Raw genomic sequence first — 13,492 nt, 5'->3', positions numbered from 1 at the left:
ATGGAACTTTGAACATATTGGATAATGTATATCCATGACCCAGATCAGAACTTTCAAGGTAATTGTTCCAATAATAGGTTACGATGCAGTTATCCTGCATACAAGGTTATTTAAATGTTTACCCCGCGACATTTGTCTGACTACTTTCAGCAAATATACTTAACTTCCAAGAAGAAAGTAGACTCTACTGTTCCAGCACCTACGTCAAATTGAAGTGGAACATTCGCTTTAAATGTAACGTTAATATTTTCGTAAATCTCAGGAAAAAAGAAATTCCTCGATATACTTCTCTAAATGAATTAATTGAGGTGGACTTTGTTAGATTTTGAAAAAAATTCTGAATCAGTTATTCCCAGCATTATTCTGTCAATTATCTAAGTGAGTTTTCATTGAAGAAAAATAATACAATGCTCTAGAGAATACAGAAAATTTTCTAAAATCCCTTGTTCCCACGTTAAAAAGCGTCCCTACCGCTCAAATGTCATCTCTGCCTAGAGTACTTATATGTTCGACGTGCACCCCATTCATTCCGACAGGCGTTTCAACACGTTTCTTCGGAGAATGTCGTACAAGCGCGGAGGATTCCACTCGATCCTCCTATTTCCCGACAACAACGTTGAACATGCTGAATCAGCTCTTCTACCATATCAATGAATGCACTTTTAACCACAGAAATACAGGACTAAATACAAAATAAACTTCGTGTAATTTACACAGAACATTCTTCTCCAGCAATACTGTTTGAAAAGTGACTATCGCAAACACTTCCACGCGTCGTAAATATCTATTTCCAATTTCATTCCCCTGAACTCACCTTTCATCTGCGACTTGGTTATGTTCGGTGTTTTATTGGACGAGACAGGGGCCGGTCGTTTCGGCGATGCGGGCAGGGAGAACAGGACGTTCGTCGACAGCTTGCTGGTCTCCGCGGACGAAGAGGCGGACGAAAACATGGCTGACGTGGTGGTCGTCGCACGCGACTGACCATCTTGCAGCTGCCATCGACACGGCGGCGACTGCGAGCCCGCCGCGGACGATATCGACGGACGTGATTCCGCGGGCAGGAACGACACCGGCCCTGACGTTCCTGTCACCGTTGACGTCGGTGTTGTCGGCGGCGTCGTCGTCATAGTCATCGTTATCGTCCCTGTTGACGTCCTAGGGGAACAGCCGCTCGCCCCTTCTTGCTCCTCGCTGTTCCCCACTGTCCCGCTGCTCTGTCTCGTCTGCAAACAGTTTAAACGAACCGAGTTCACCAAGATATCCCCGGTGAATTGCTCCTTCAATAATACATGCAGCGAATCTCCACGTTTTAGCTGTTGATATAGACTGAACAAAAGAAAGCAGACTTCGTCTAAGTGGGCTCAATTCAAATTTAAAAGGAAGGACATTTTTTCAGGTCCAGCGAGTGTATATAGTCACGGCGGAACACGTTTAACGAGGTTAACGTGAGAATTTTGTAGGTCAGGATTTAATGCTTAGCGACGGTAGTGGATCGGGCAGGCTCGATAGCCACAGGTGGCATGAAGCGTGTAGCGATGGACAGTCCACCGTGACATAGGGGAATAATGAAGCGCGGTTGGATAAAGTGCTGGGAAACGGAGTTTGGTATTATGCTTTTCTCTGGACAAAGGCAGTTGAATCCTGGTTATTGGTAATCGTATGGGTCGCGACCTAACACAGGTAGGCAAAGGTCTCAACGATCGTCGCGTCTGGGGCTGTTAATACAATCCACAAACCGTCACCAAAAGCCTTACTTCTTCTACCTCAAATTGCCATCATCACACAACATCTTTACATCAACCAAAAATTCGCCATTTCCATCACTACAGAAATACAAACATCAGACAAACCACATTCAGCCATCGAAAAAAACACATTCGGCTGTCAAGGAGAACACATCGATCATTTAGATCAGAGGTGTCCAACTGCTACTCATGTGCAAATCGTCCCCTCCGGAGGAACCCTTACTGTGATCGTCAGATTGACTCGCTCAAGTGTCCCAATCGTCTTCCAAACACGACTTCAGCGTCTTAGCCTGAGTCCCATAGTGAAGGTACTTTCGGAGGGGAAGATTTGCTCGTGAGCAGCAGTTGGACATCTGATTCAAATCAAACATGTATGTACACACACATTACAAAACATGTTTGCTAGATTCATTGTAGTTTAAGTGTGTTACCAAGATGTATCAAATTATTCAAAATCACATCATTCAATTTATTCAAAATCATATCATTCAATTTATTCAAAATCACATCATTCAATTTATTCAAAATCAACATTCGCAATCATATCATGATCCAATGAGCTCACCGATATTAATTTACACTGGGACAGACAGCAACACGGTGTGGTTTGATGTAGGAAGAAATAAAACGCGGGTTAGCAGAAATTTTCCTCATTAAGTACCCTCGCGAATCACATTACCGGACCCTGTGTAATAAAAAGCTAATACGGATAGGATACGTCGCGTCGAGAACTGGGACGAAGTTGATGTAACTGGAGCGGAAAAAAGTACACATAGTTGTGGTAACGATCACGAAGTGTCGAGGATCCGCAGTTTCACGGCCATAAACATGGAGGCACGTTCCGCAGGCGTATCAGTTCGAGAAGTTTATCGGCGTGAAGGTCTGGGAGGCCAAACCACGGAACGTGTTTTCCTGTCGTTCACAGTAATCGTGTCTCCTTGGTCGTCGAATCGATCGAGTGATTTAATGTTCGACTCGTACAACTTCCTCCGTCTGAGATATTATCCTCGGTGTCATCGGAGAGTAATTGAAGGCGGGACAGTAGTCCATGGAATATCAAACAAACTTGATTGATATTCCATGGCATTTTTAAACTTCCTCGATGTATAAAATAGAAAAGCTTCCTTATAATTCAAGATTCTCGAGAATGAATCCATAAATTAAATATACATTTACCGAAAAAGAAAGTTCTACTCTCATCAGTACACGAGCAATCATCGTTCTTCGTGATAAAGCTTGAAAAAGGATTGCCTGACGTGGGGGTTAACCATCCATCGCTGCTATCCGATTGTTCAAAAATTTTTTGAACTCCAGAATGGAGTACATCCATCTCGAGACGTATGGGAGTGGTGTACAAAAAGGAATGAAAATGTCAGACGGAATTGTCGGAGATTCACCGATAAACCGACGTTGATATCGAGTCAGAGTGTCTACGGGGTTGTACAAGTCGGTTGATTTATGAAAGAAAAAAAAAGTCACGCCACTCGGGAATCCAGAACGCAGGGGGTTCCGATGCGGTTAACTCTGTTTAGGGACTGGGGACACGTGCGCGTCTATTCGAGCGACAATAAAACTCTCCAGGTTGTTCCACGGCCTTTTTCCCGGGGTTGTTCGACGCCGTGCCGCGCCACGTCACATCGATAAACCTGAGAACGGACAGCCCGCCAAATTGCAACGGTTTTCGTTCGTTTCGCACGCAGAATGGGAAAGAATCCCGCTGGAGAAACACAATATCCGCTTTAATCTTCCGCCGAGATCGGGCTCACGTATCGCGAGGATCATAAATTCGGGCCCCGAAGAGAACCAGCCCCTTCGTATTATCGCAATTCTCGCCTGCGAATATGTATTTCCGTTTCGTGGTCATGCTGCTACAAAAAAAAAAAAAAATTGAACTCGAAGCCGGAAAGAACAAGAGAAAGAGAAAAGGAAAAACAAAAAACCTCGGAAACGTTCGTGATGAACGCGACGAATTCGTTTCATTAAATTCCAAACGCGGATCTCCCGATACCGACATCGATGGCTGACCCAGAACGCGAGAAGTATGTGGACGGTCCAGCCGGATAGGACTTTCGAATCTGATGTTCCCGCTGCGGGGGAAAGTTCTGCGAATTTAATAATAAAGGGGTGACGTGTCTCCGTCGCCATCGGGAAACATCACCGCGGACCACTTTTTTCCACGTTTATTTGTCGAACGAAAGCACAGCGGCAAAATCGAATTCTCGTTAACCCGTCAGAGCGGTCGCTGATCGATCCTGACATTCTTGTCCGGGACGACGATTCCCTTGGATCGTCCCGACCCGATTTAAATTACATTTCATCGCTCTGCCACCCTCGTACAAAGCGGACCCGTCGCTTATTTTGCCAATCTCGGGGTTCGGGGATTCTTCTGTTCGGAATCGTACGATCCGTGGCCGAATCCACCCCACGAACAGTATGAGGAGGCGTCTCCGATACCTAATTGCAAAAGGAGCCTGAGCTTCGTTCCTGAATATCGTCCCATTGGTTTGCGGGTCTTTCCCATTTTGGGTTCACTGTTATCGACACCAACCCTTGGTTAACGGTGAAATAAGACGAAACGAAAGTCTTCGCGGTACGGTGGGGTAGGTACTTTCCTTGGCATAGCAGTAGACTGTTCGTTAGAGTGGTTCTTATATGGATAAAAAAAGGTTTTCCTCGAAATTTCATTGTGGCACTTTTTGAACATGTTTTATACCCCTAGGAAACTACTACGGTATTTTTTTTATATCTTCTAAATGAATTTTAGGGGTCGCTACCACTTACAGAAAATTTACATTTTTAATGAAAAAACCGTATTACATAATCAAGTTGAACTTTTCATTTTTAGAAATGAAGATACTTGGTTATTGATACTTATAGTTAATAAAGATGGCGTTTCTAAGAGAAAATAGGTACTAGAAAATAGGAATCTTCAGTATTGATTCAAATTCAAACTGAGGACAACGAGCACGTGTCGGTCCACTACAGTGGAATAAATTTATATTAACACGAAAACTTTGATACCCGATAGCGACCTGTAAACACTAATCAAATTAAAAAAAAAATTACATTCACTCAATTTTCAGATGGTAGAACTAAATAAAAGGGTGCCCCGATATAAGTTTAAGACTTCGATTCTAAAAACCACCCTATTGTTCATAGCTTCCATTTGCATTTTAATTGACTCATCAACTGCAAGCACAATGTACCCTTTCAGCCTTTGCTGGTCTTACAGTTAGTTTAATTATATATTTGGATGCTTTCCCGGCAGGCTTCTGTTTGAGTAACTTCTCGAGTCTGACAATTTAACAGAGAATATTGTAATGGATACGTTGATGCTCGAATTTCTTTTGTGAAACATTATATCGAAAAACAGATTACTGTTTAATACCAACGAACTGGAAATACGAAGTGTTGTATAATTTCAGTGAAGGTGAATGTGCAAAAAGATTCACAGATGAATTGTTTGATAGGAAATCAGAATAAAAGAAGAGAATTCATCCACGTCATGGACAGATACATTAATATCTGTGATATGGACTATTTCAAGTTTCTGTTGATTCGAAATTGTTTCAGTCTCGCTTATCAGGAATGCTAATTAGTATAAGTCAATCTCCAGATGAGAAGTACATTGGTAACACAATCAGTATTAACGACTTGATAAACGCAATTATATAGAATTATGGGTTCTATACGAGGCTCGCTAATTTAAAAAATAAATCACAGTCCTGTTCAAACACAATTAAGTCATGAATCATGATATAGCAAAGAAATCATAGAGGGCAGATAAGTCTCCGCGGGATCAAAAAAGAAATAACATCACCACGGTACATTAGCTTCCGCAATCTTCCATATAGATAATTCAATTACAGCGATCACCCAGCCTCGGCCATCCACTCAGCGACTATCTAATTGAATAACACGACTCGGTGCTTCTTGTGCAAGCGTTCAAAAGGCCGAAGCTTCAGGAAATTACTTTACTACCGATCTTCCGAAATATTATTCCGCAAAACACGAGGCAGGGATGTTTATCGAAAACAAACGAAGGTGAATCAACGGCAGAGTTTACACTCCATGCTTTATAATGGTAATTTGCTTATGGATCATAACTTATGACCTATTATTCACTAAATAATGACCTATTAATCTTGGCCCATTACATTTACATCTTAAACCTCTTTCATAATTTTTCTTTAATTCCCTTTCGTCTTCCACATTACTATAGCCGACAATGTCCAGCATTATTAACTCTCGTCACTGAGTACTCTAAGTAGGTGAGACCATTTTTAAAAATACACTAAAGGTTCAAAACTTCGAGGTATCGGCAGTAAGAGTACTAAATATTATTCACTCGTTATAATACTAATGATAAAATTATGAAACGTTCAAGTGATAACATTAAGAATAGAAGCTACTACGCATGCTTTTCACTACTTACTGCAGAACCTGATAGGGATGCTAGATGTACCAGCATGGTGTGTCTAGGAGTTTATTGTTCTTTTGTTCAAAAACAACAAGTAATCGTCTGCAGACTCTAGACTCCTCGTACCAAACTGTGCTATTGCCATTATAATACCTTCATCAAAGTTCTAAAGTTGCACATTTTAAGATAATCTTTCAAAGTAATGTCACCTAGTTAGAAGCTTAACTACACCTGTATTATAACTGGGTGTTCAACTACTAGTGTCAAAAACATTAAGAGGTGATTCTACGTTTCAAAACGAAAATTTAAAATGACGAAATTGTGTTGGGGATTTCATTTACAAGTTATTTACAGTAAGAAATTAGTGTAAAAAATGCCTAGAACTAGGTAATCTGCGTACAAGTGGTACGCCTAGGGCAAGACAGTCACGGCACGTATGCTATCAATGTTTGAGAAAAATACACCTTTACCTTTTGGTGTAAAAAATGATCCGTAACTCCTGCACCCAAGCCTGGACTATCTTCTTGCAACATTTCATAAGAAACCACATACGAATCGTTGCACGCCATTAAATCTGGATATTCGTCCAAATTCACAAAGGAAACCACACAGAATAAACAGAAAAAAGAATTAACACAGAATAATTTTATAATTAACACAGAATTCACAGGATAAACACGAAATAAATGAAGTTAAATTGAACTTAAACCCGCTATAATAAATAAATGAATACTATAAAAGAACACAGATACTTTTCTACGAAGGCTATTTAGCGCCGATTACATGCGTTCGCGTTGACAACTGGCACTGAACTGAGGAAACGTTACTGGAATCCACGCAAAAAACAGAAAAGTAATAAAAACGTGTAAACAACGTGTAGGTATAGAACTACCTGTTCTTCGGCCGGATCGTCACCGTTCGTGACTGACCTGCAAATGTTGGGATTGTATCAAGGGACATATCACATGTTTAGCTACAAACCAAGGGCGTTTTTTTAGGGACTCCAGTGTACGCGTCGTAACTGTCGTAACCTCCGCTTACCACTTGTATCCAGATTGCTTGTTTTCAGACCTTTGTAACCCCAATTTTTGATTGTCAATACCTTTAAAACGAAGCCTCCAACACAATTTCGTGAATTTTCGTTTTATTTTTACGTGTAAAATTATTACTCGTAGAAAAATATCTATTTATATACGATAGTATAGGTTTCAAATAGTAATTATTATTCTCTATAGATCTACTATACGTCGATGCTTAATCTCATATTTTGATCACGTTCGAATTACATGGTGAGTCGACCCATATATTCGAATTCAAATTAAATTCGATAATAGTCACTGGGAGTGAGGCAGAGACTATCCGAAGAATGGTGGGAAATTTCTCGACGAAAACTTCTTGATCAATTGAACCGTACAAGATTCTACAGGCGGATGTACGTGATCCTGCATAAAAACGGTTTAAACCATTTATTAATTCCTTTCCAAACTTAATTCTTTAACAAATTGCCCTCAAAATTGTTTTACCTATGGGGAGCTAGAAACTTTACGGTTTTTCGCAATAGTGAACTACAAACTCATCGAAATTTTCTAAAATAAACATATAAAGAAATAAGGACACTAATCTTAAAATAACAATGTATTATAAGCTACACGAAAGCAATGTACTATTACCAGATCCACCAACACTATACCCTTACTCATCCAAAGCGTAAAAATAAAAGATAACTGTAGCAATTGTTTCTGATCGCTTCTCATTCGAATCGTTGTATTAAATTATACGGCGACTGAGTTTCGCCTCTCGAGTGCAAACAGTTAGCTCTAATGACCGATCGCCCATCGCTTTTCAACCTTCCCTAAAAAATGCCCTACAAACCTTAAAACGGTATTTCGATCGGAACCGTTAATCCTGAAATTCAACCGTCACTTAGTCCCGCGGCAAATTGGCGCACACACGTCGCGTGGCTGCATCGTTGAAAGTCTCCTTATCCCCGACCGTTAATTCCTTTCTGAATACTTCACCGTCGACGACGAGAAACTTCATTAGCGGCGACGACACTAATTGCTTCGCTTGATATTCGTCGATGCCGGGGACAAACGGAGGCGCACGATGGCTTTCGAAGGGTTCTTCGTGGTTAAAGCCACCACGACTATTATCGTCGGCGGACCGACACTTGGCCGTTCCTTCTGGTACTTCCTTGCATGAACCGGAAAGAATCGCGAAATTTTCATCGCCAACCGTAGCGAGGCGCGCGTTGTAACTCGATTAAGGTCTCGCGAATGTGTACCTTAATTAACTCGACGCAGGATTCGAGTGTCTCGACGACCAATTCCACAAAAGCCAGGCTAGGAGGTGGATAGTTAACAGTTCGACAGACAATTCGAGGGGTCGCGTAACGAGTCTCGAGGTTGGCGCGCAGCAATCTACCTGGCGTGATGAGGTGGCACAGTCCGTGGATGATTAAAATAATGCTTTCTTCGAATACCGATGAGGGAGAACACACCGAAGTCAAGCGGAATGTTTCGACGACATCAAGCCCCGATTGTAATTTTCCGGTGGGTTAAGTCGTTTAATTAAACCGCGCGATCGGGAAATACCATCGATTCCGGTGATTGCTCGTCATAACGAGCCGTTCTGTTACGCTGGATTACGTGTTGTCAACCGTTAATTACGAAAGGTGATCCCGGGGTAGGGCATTCGAAAAATAGCACGGTAACACTGGCAATTAAACGTTCGGCTTAGTCAACCGTAGGTATTGTAACTGTAATCGTTCATGGGGAGATTTATCAATAATACACTGAATATCCCGTTCTAGTGAACCGGAGCCTCGAGGATGGTTCAGTTTAATGCTCGAACGGAGCAGATCGCGGGGTACCTGTAAATCAACGATTTAAGTACTGGAAACACGGAAACGGAAGAAAATACTCGAGAGAACTGCCCAGTGGTAGAAGAACGCGCAACCAAGCAACCCCGGGGTCAAAGAAAGAAGACAGCCGGGTAAAAAGGGAATTTACGAGCGTCGGGTGGAAAAACGATAAGACACACCGCTCGATCACGCTGTCTCGCGCGTTTTGATTGAACATGAAACGAGGGAACTTGAACTGACTTTCACGCGTGCCTGACAATTTGCATGCGACAACATCGTGGCCTGCATATAGGAGATAACGCCTTTTATGTTGCTGTTAAACCGTTTAATTCCCCTCTCAGTGAAAGGATCGTCGGACTTCTCGAGAGTGTTGCAACTAGTGTGAAAGGTGCGAAGAAAACGATACACCTGTGATTGGTGTTCAATATTCATGTCCTTCCAGTGGCTCCTGGCAATGTGTCGATGTCGATTTTCCGTGGAAACATTGCATATTTATGGGAAAAACTAACTGCAGGCGACACACGCGCATAGCTACTTTCAATTGCAAACTGCCACTTCAATTTTCATTTTTTTAAATATCTACATGAAGGAGGGGTTCTCATATAACCGGTTCAAAAATAAAAAAATTTGTTACGTAAATCAAAGGTACAACATTTCAAATATATGCTCCAAAAATTGCAAAGCCGAATTCGAAATAATAAAGAAGTTACAGCCTTGTTAGTGTGTCGCGCCAAAGTTCGAAACGGCAAGTGACATACCTTTAAACATATTTCCAAAATTGGCATGCAAGATAACTTAAAAGCTAATCAATTACATAGTCGAATAGGATCACAAGACTCGCATAATATCGGCTTCATATATTTCAAGATCGTTTACTCTCACATTATCAGAAGTTTTTTCAACAAAAAATTCGCAAAAATCACTTGCTTCCAGAGCTGTTACACGAGAATCCTCCTTAACTCCGTGCAATTCTCGTGAAAAGTATGACTGAATCAACAACGTTAAACTGTCAAAGAGATCCATACATACAGCTTTGAATTTAGATAGAATGAAATTAACGTACACTTTCGCTCTTACCGAACTTTAACAATAATTTTCAAGATCCAGTGAAAATTTCGGATAGAACGTTCCACGTAGTAAATTCCAAAGTAAGCGTGAAATGCAGTTCAAACACCGAATATATCCGTTTCGCGGTGGCATCTTCGGTGTCTCTAAGACAAATCGTGTGTCGCTTTTAAGCGGCTCGTCTTGCACAGTAGTCGCACTGTTAGTCGCTGGGATCCCGTGACAGCCAGAACGGCAAATTTCAACGGTTCCGCTCGGGATTAGCGTAATTTGTGGACGACGACATGCAGTTACCAGCTACCTTAACCGTTGAAACGGCACAACGACTGGATCCACATCGAAGCAAACAATCCGTGGCAAACTTGTACATATCTTGCGGGGCGACGAGTAACTGGCTTCGTTGACTTTATCGGATCTGTACGATAGGGCCACTACCTACGTTGGGGATCGCGCACGCTCCCCCGTTTCAAAGATCTTCTTAATATTCGTGGTCATTTTTACAGATACCCAGATAAGACACAACCTACTTCACGTCGGCTGTGAATCACGCCGTTAAGCTGCGTCTACACTGTACAGCAAAACAATGTTATATAGCTAGACTGCAGATTTTTATGCAAAATGAAACTTTATGAAGTGATTTCTGAAAACATGAGTAAAAATAGACAATTCTTTCCCTTCCCAGGAATTTAATGCGATAAAAATAAAATAAAAAACTTGTTAAACTCGATCGAATTTTTGTCCTTAAAAGCCTTTAAATTTTCATTCCAAAAATTTGTTGTGTACCTACTATAGCGTTTAAGGCATACAGAAAAAAAAAACACACATTAAATTTTAAGGGGTGTTTTCACCCTGAAGAACAAACAAATTGCCTAAAAGAAATTTGCCTACTCCTTGTACTGAGTTCTCCATTAAATCTGCAAAGTTTCAACTATCTGAATTTTCAGTTTACCGAAGTTCCCTAGTCAAACTTGCAGCACTTTCAGTCATAAATATATTAGAATGTATACAACTTTTTTAACGTCGACGAGTTCTGACCGTTAAATGGAAAACTTACAATACACCCTTTCCACAACCAAGTCCGCACCGACTGATGCATCGTTGGGTGAAGGTCAACACGTTCAACATTGTTTATACCATTTTATAAAGGTTGATTTTCAGTTACCATGTAAATATATTTGAAACATAAAAGGTAAATCCAAGGAAAATGTTATTTATCTACAATTTCATTTATCATCCCCTAAAAGATTAGGGAGACTTCCCCTCGTAACAAGCTGATCGGTGCGATATCGCATAAGCTGATACTTCTACCGACAAACTATAACCACTTTTACATACTGTAATATTTAGGGGAGGTGTTTCAAAGAATATGATCGAACTGGTAAACGTAGAAAACAATCCTGCGTAGTAAAGTTCGGTAAATTCGGCAAGTTGTTTGAGCCTGATCGGGGAGAGGCCGCATATTCGTCGGCCGCTAATTGGGAATGCGCGAAATTACCAAGAATTAACCGATTAATCGGCCGGCTGGAAAGGGAGACAAACGCGTTGAGGGAGAACTCGTTAGCGCTGCGGCTGACCGCCCGTTTACAACCGATTTCACGCAGCGTGCCGCCGCTCGCGACTATAATTTCGTTTATGAGAAAGGAAATGATTACGGATAAAAACAGGCACTGATGTGTCTTACCTTTTATTTTTGAATTGGAACTAATTTCCATTGCAAAGAAATTTAAAATTACGGTACGTATGTATACGGCTGACAGTTTCCTACTAATGAATCGACATATGTATGTATAAACTCGAATGGAAGGATCTTTACCCCTTAAGTGGAAATGACGAGTCTCGCTCGCATATATTTTCTGTACTAAACTCGACTTTGACGGGCGACGCCCGCCGAATATTTAAATGTTTAAAAACCATATGAATTTCTTCTAACTTGTAAAAAAAAATTATTATAATATTTACACATTCTTTTGCCTTCTTTGCTATTTAAAATTGTTTCATTGTAGATAACGGTGCTAGGCGTTTTGTGATAACTCCGCGCACAGAGTTGCGCTAAATTAAATTGTCTGCACACGCACGTTTCTTTAAAAGTAAATCGTAAGGCAATGTGTTAGTCATGTGCGTACCGAACAAGTGACGGACTAAACGTCATCGCTATTTTCCCTGGCGTAAAATAAAGATATATCTTTTGACGGCACACTCCTCGAAGATGTCGCCAGGAACGGTTAGTATGGGAATAAAGGAAACGAGGTCGATCGAAAGAAAACACACGGCCTATTCACCGGCATATAATGGCAGGTGCTTTCTTTCCCTCCTTTTATTAACAGGCTTTTTGCTGGAACATTATTTTTTAATAACGGACCACGCCGTTACGTAAACTGCTAGAATTTCAACGATGGAACAAACACAGGTAACCCTCGTATAACACGGTATTCCCATAACACTGTTTCGTTTTATATGATTAGAGAATTTTCGATGCTCTCGAATTACTCGGTATTTCTACAACGGTATCTGTATTTTTAAGAATCCTCAGCCTACAATTTGACTCGGCCACTTTCGTGTACAATCGGACAATCTGGCGGTTCTTTGAATTCAAACACAGACTTTAAAGACTAGATTGTTCAACAGAAGTACAATACGTGTCGGTTTGAGGACGAATGCATCTGAATAGCTACAATGGCTACAAAAACCGCGTCGACAATCGTCCGACACACGTGTAATGTTCCACTACTTTTTTTCCACTATCCACGTTACCCCCTCAGTAGATCAACGAGATTCGCCCGGTAGCCTCGTCCATTAAACCCTTTCCCCTGTCGTCCATTCGACCGAAAAACGCGTTAATCGATTCTATCTCGTGAACGCGTCTATCTTGTAAGCCGCGGTAGATGAATCGAGACAGGAATATATGATCGGGCTTCAAGGTTCGCAATAAAATCGCTATCTAAAACGGAGTATTTCTCGTGGCAGACCGCGCGCCGCTGATTCGAATCGCTCGAATCATGGGCCTAAGTGGAGGGACACAAGCTTATGTGTCAAGTACGACAACGTGCTCCAAGGAATTTAGCTACGTCCCCATTCTCCTAGTCCCCCTGTTACGCCATAGGGGCGGGTTTTATCCTCAGGCGTGTCTCGTGCCTCGTGTACCCGGTGTATTTTCTCTCCGAAGGGCTTTCACCCGACCGAGAAGAGAGTCGGTACGTGTTCTGGCGTTTCCACCTTTTTGAAAAGCGTTCTAATGCGAGCGCGGCTACATTTTCACCGGAGAACTCTGTTTTCGCCCGGATCAACGTGTACAAAGCGAGGAAAGAAGGGTCCAGGCGAGACACGAAAGTGTGTGGCGCACATAACACGGTTGCAACGAATTAAGTTTTCCCTCGTTTAATCGTTCCGACAGCGTTC

The 13,492-nt window shown here is 41.6% G+C and overlaps 1 protein-coding gene across 2 annotated transcripts in view; it reads right to left on the bottom strand.

Annotated features, from left to right (window-relative positions):
• The window catches only part of LOC107185799 (probable calcium-binding protein CML11), a 53,619-nt gene extending 46,780 nt beyond the window's left edge, over nt 1–6,839 (bottom strand). For both annotated transcript variants that reach the window (XM_015573560.1, XM_015573561.1), the window contains exons 1-2: nt 6,639–6,839; nt 815–1,226 (exon numbers count right to left, since the gene is read on the bottom strand). In XM_015573560.1, the coding sequence (XP_015429046.1) occupies nt 815–1,226; nt 6,639–6,737 (511 nt within the window). In that variant the 5' untranslated portion in view covers nt 6,738–6,839. The remainder of the gene's footprint in view (nt 1–814; nt 1,227–6,638) is intronic.
• Nucleotides 6,840–13,492: the final 6,653 nt, after the last annotated feature.

Source organism: Dufourea novaeangliae, unplaced genomic scaffold (genome assembly GCF_001272555.1).
Source record: "Dufourea novaeangliae isolate 0120121106 unplaced genomic scaffold, ASM127255v1 scaffold56, whole genome shotgun sequence".
NCBI classification, from domain to species: Eukaryota; Metazoa; Arthropoda; class Insecta; order Hymenoptera; family Halictidae; genus Dufourea; species Dufourea novaeangliae.
This window is presented reverse-complemented; position numbering and strand designations above follow the sequence as displayed.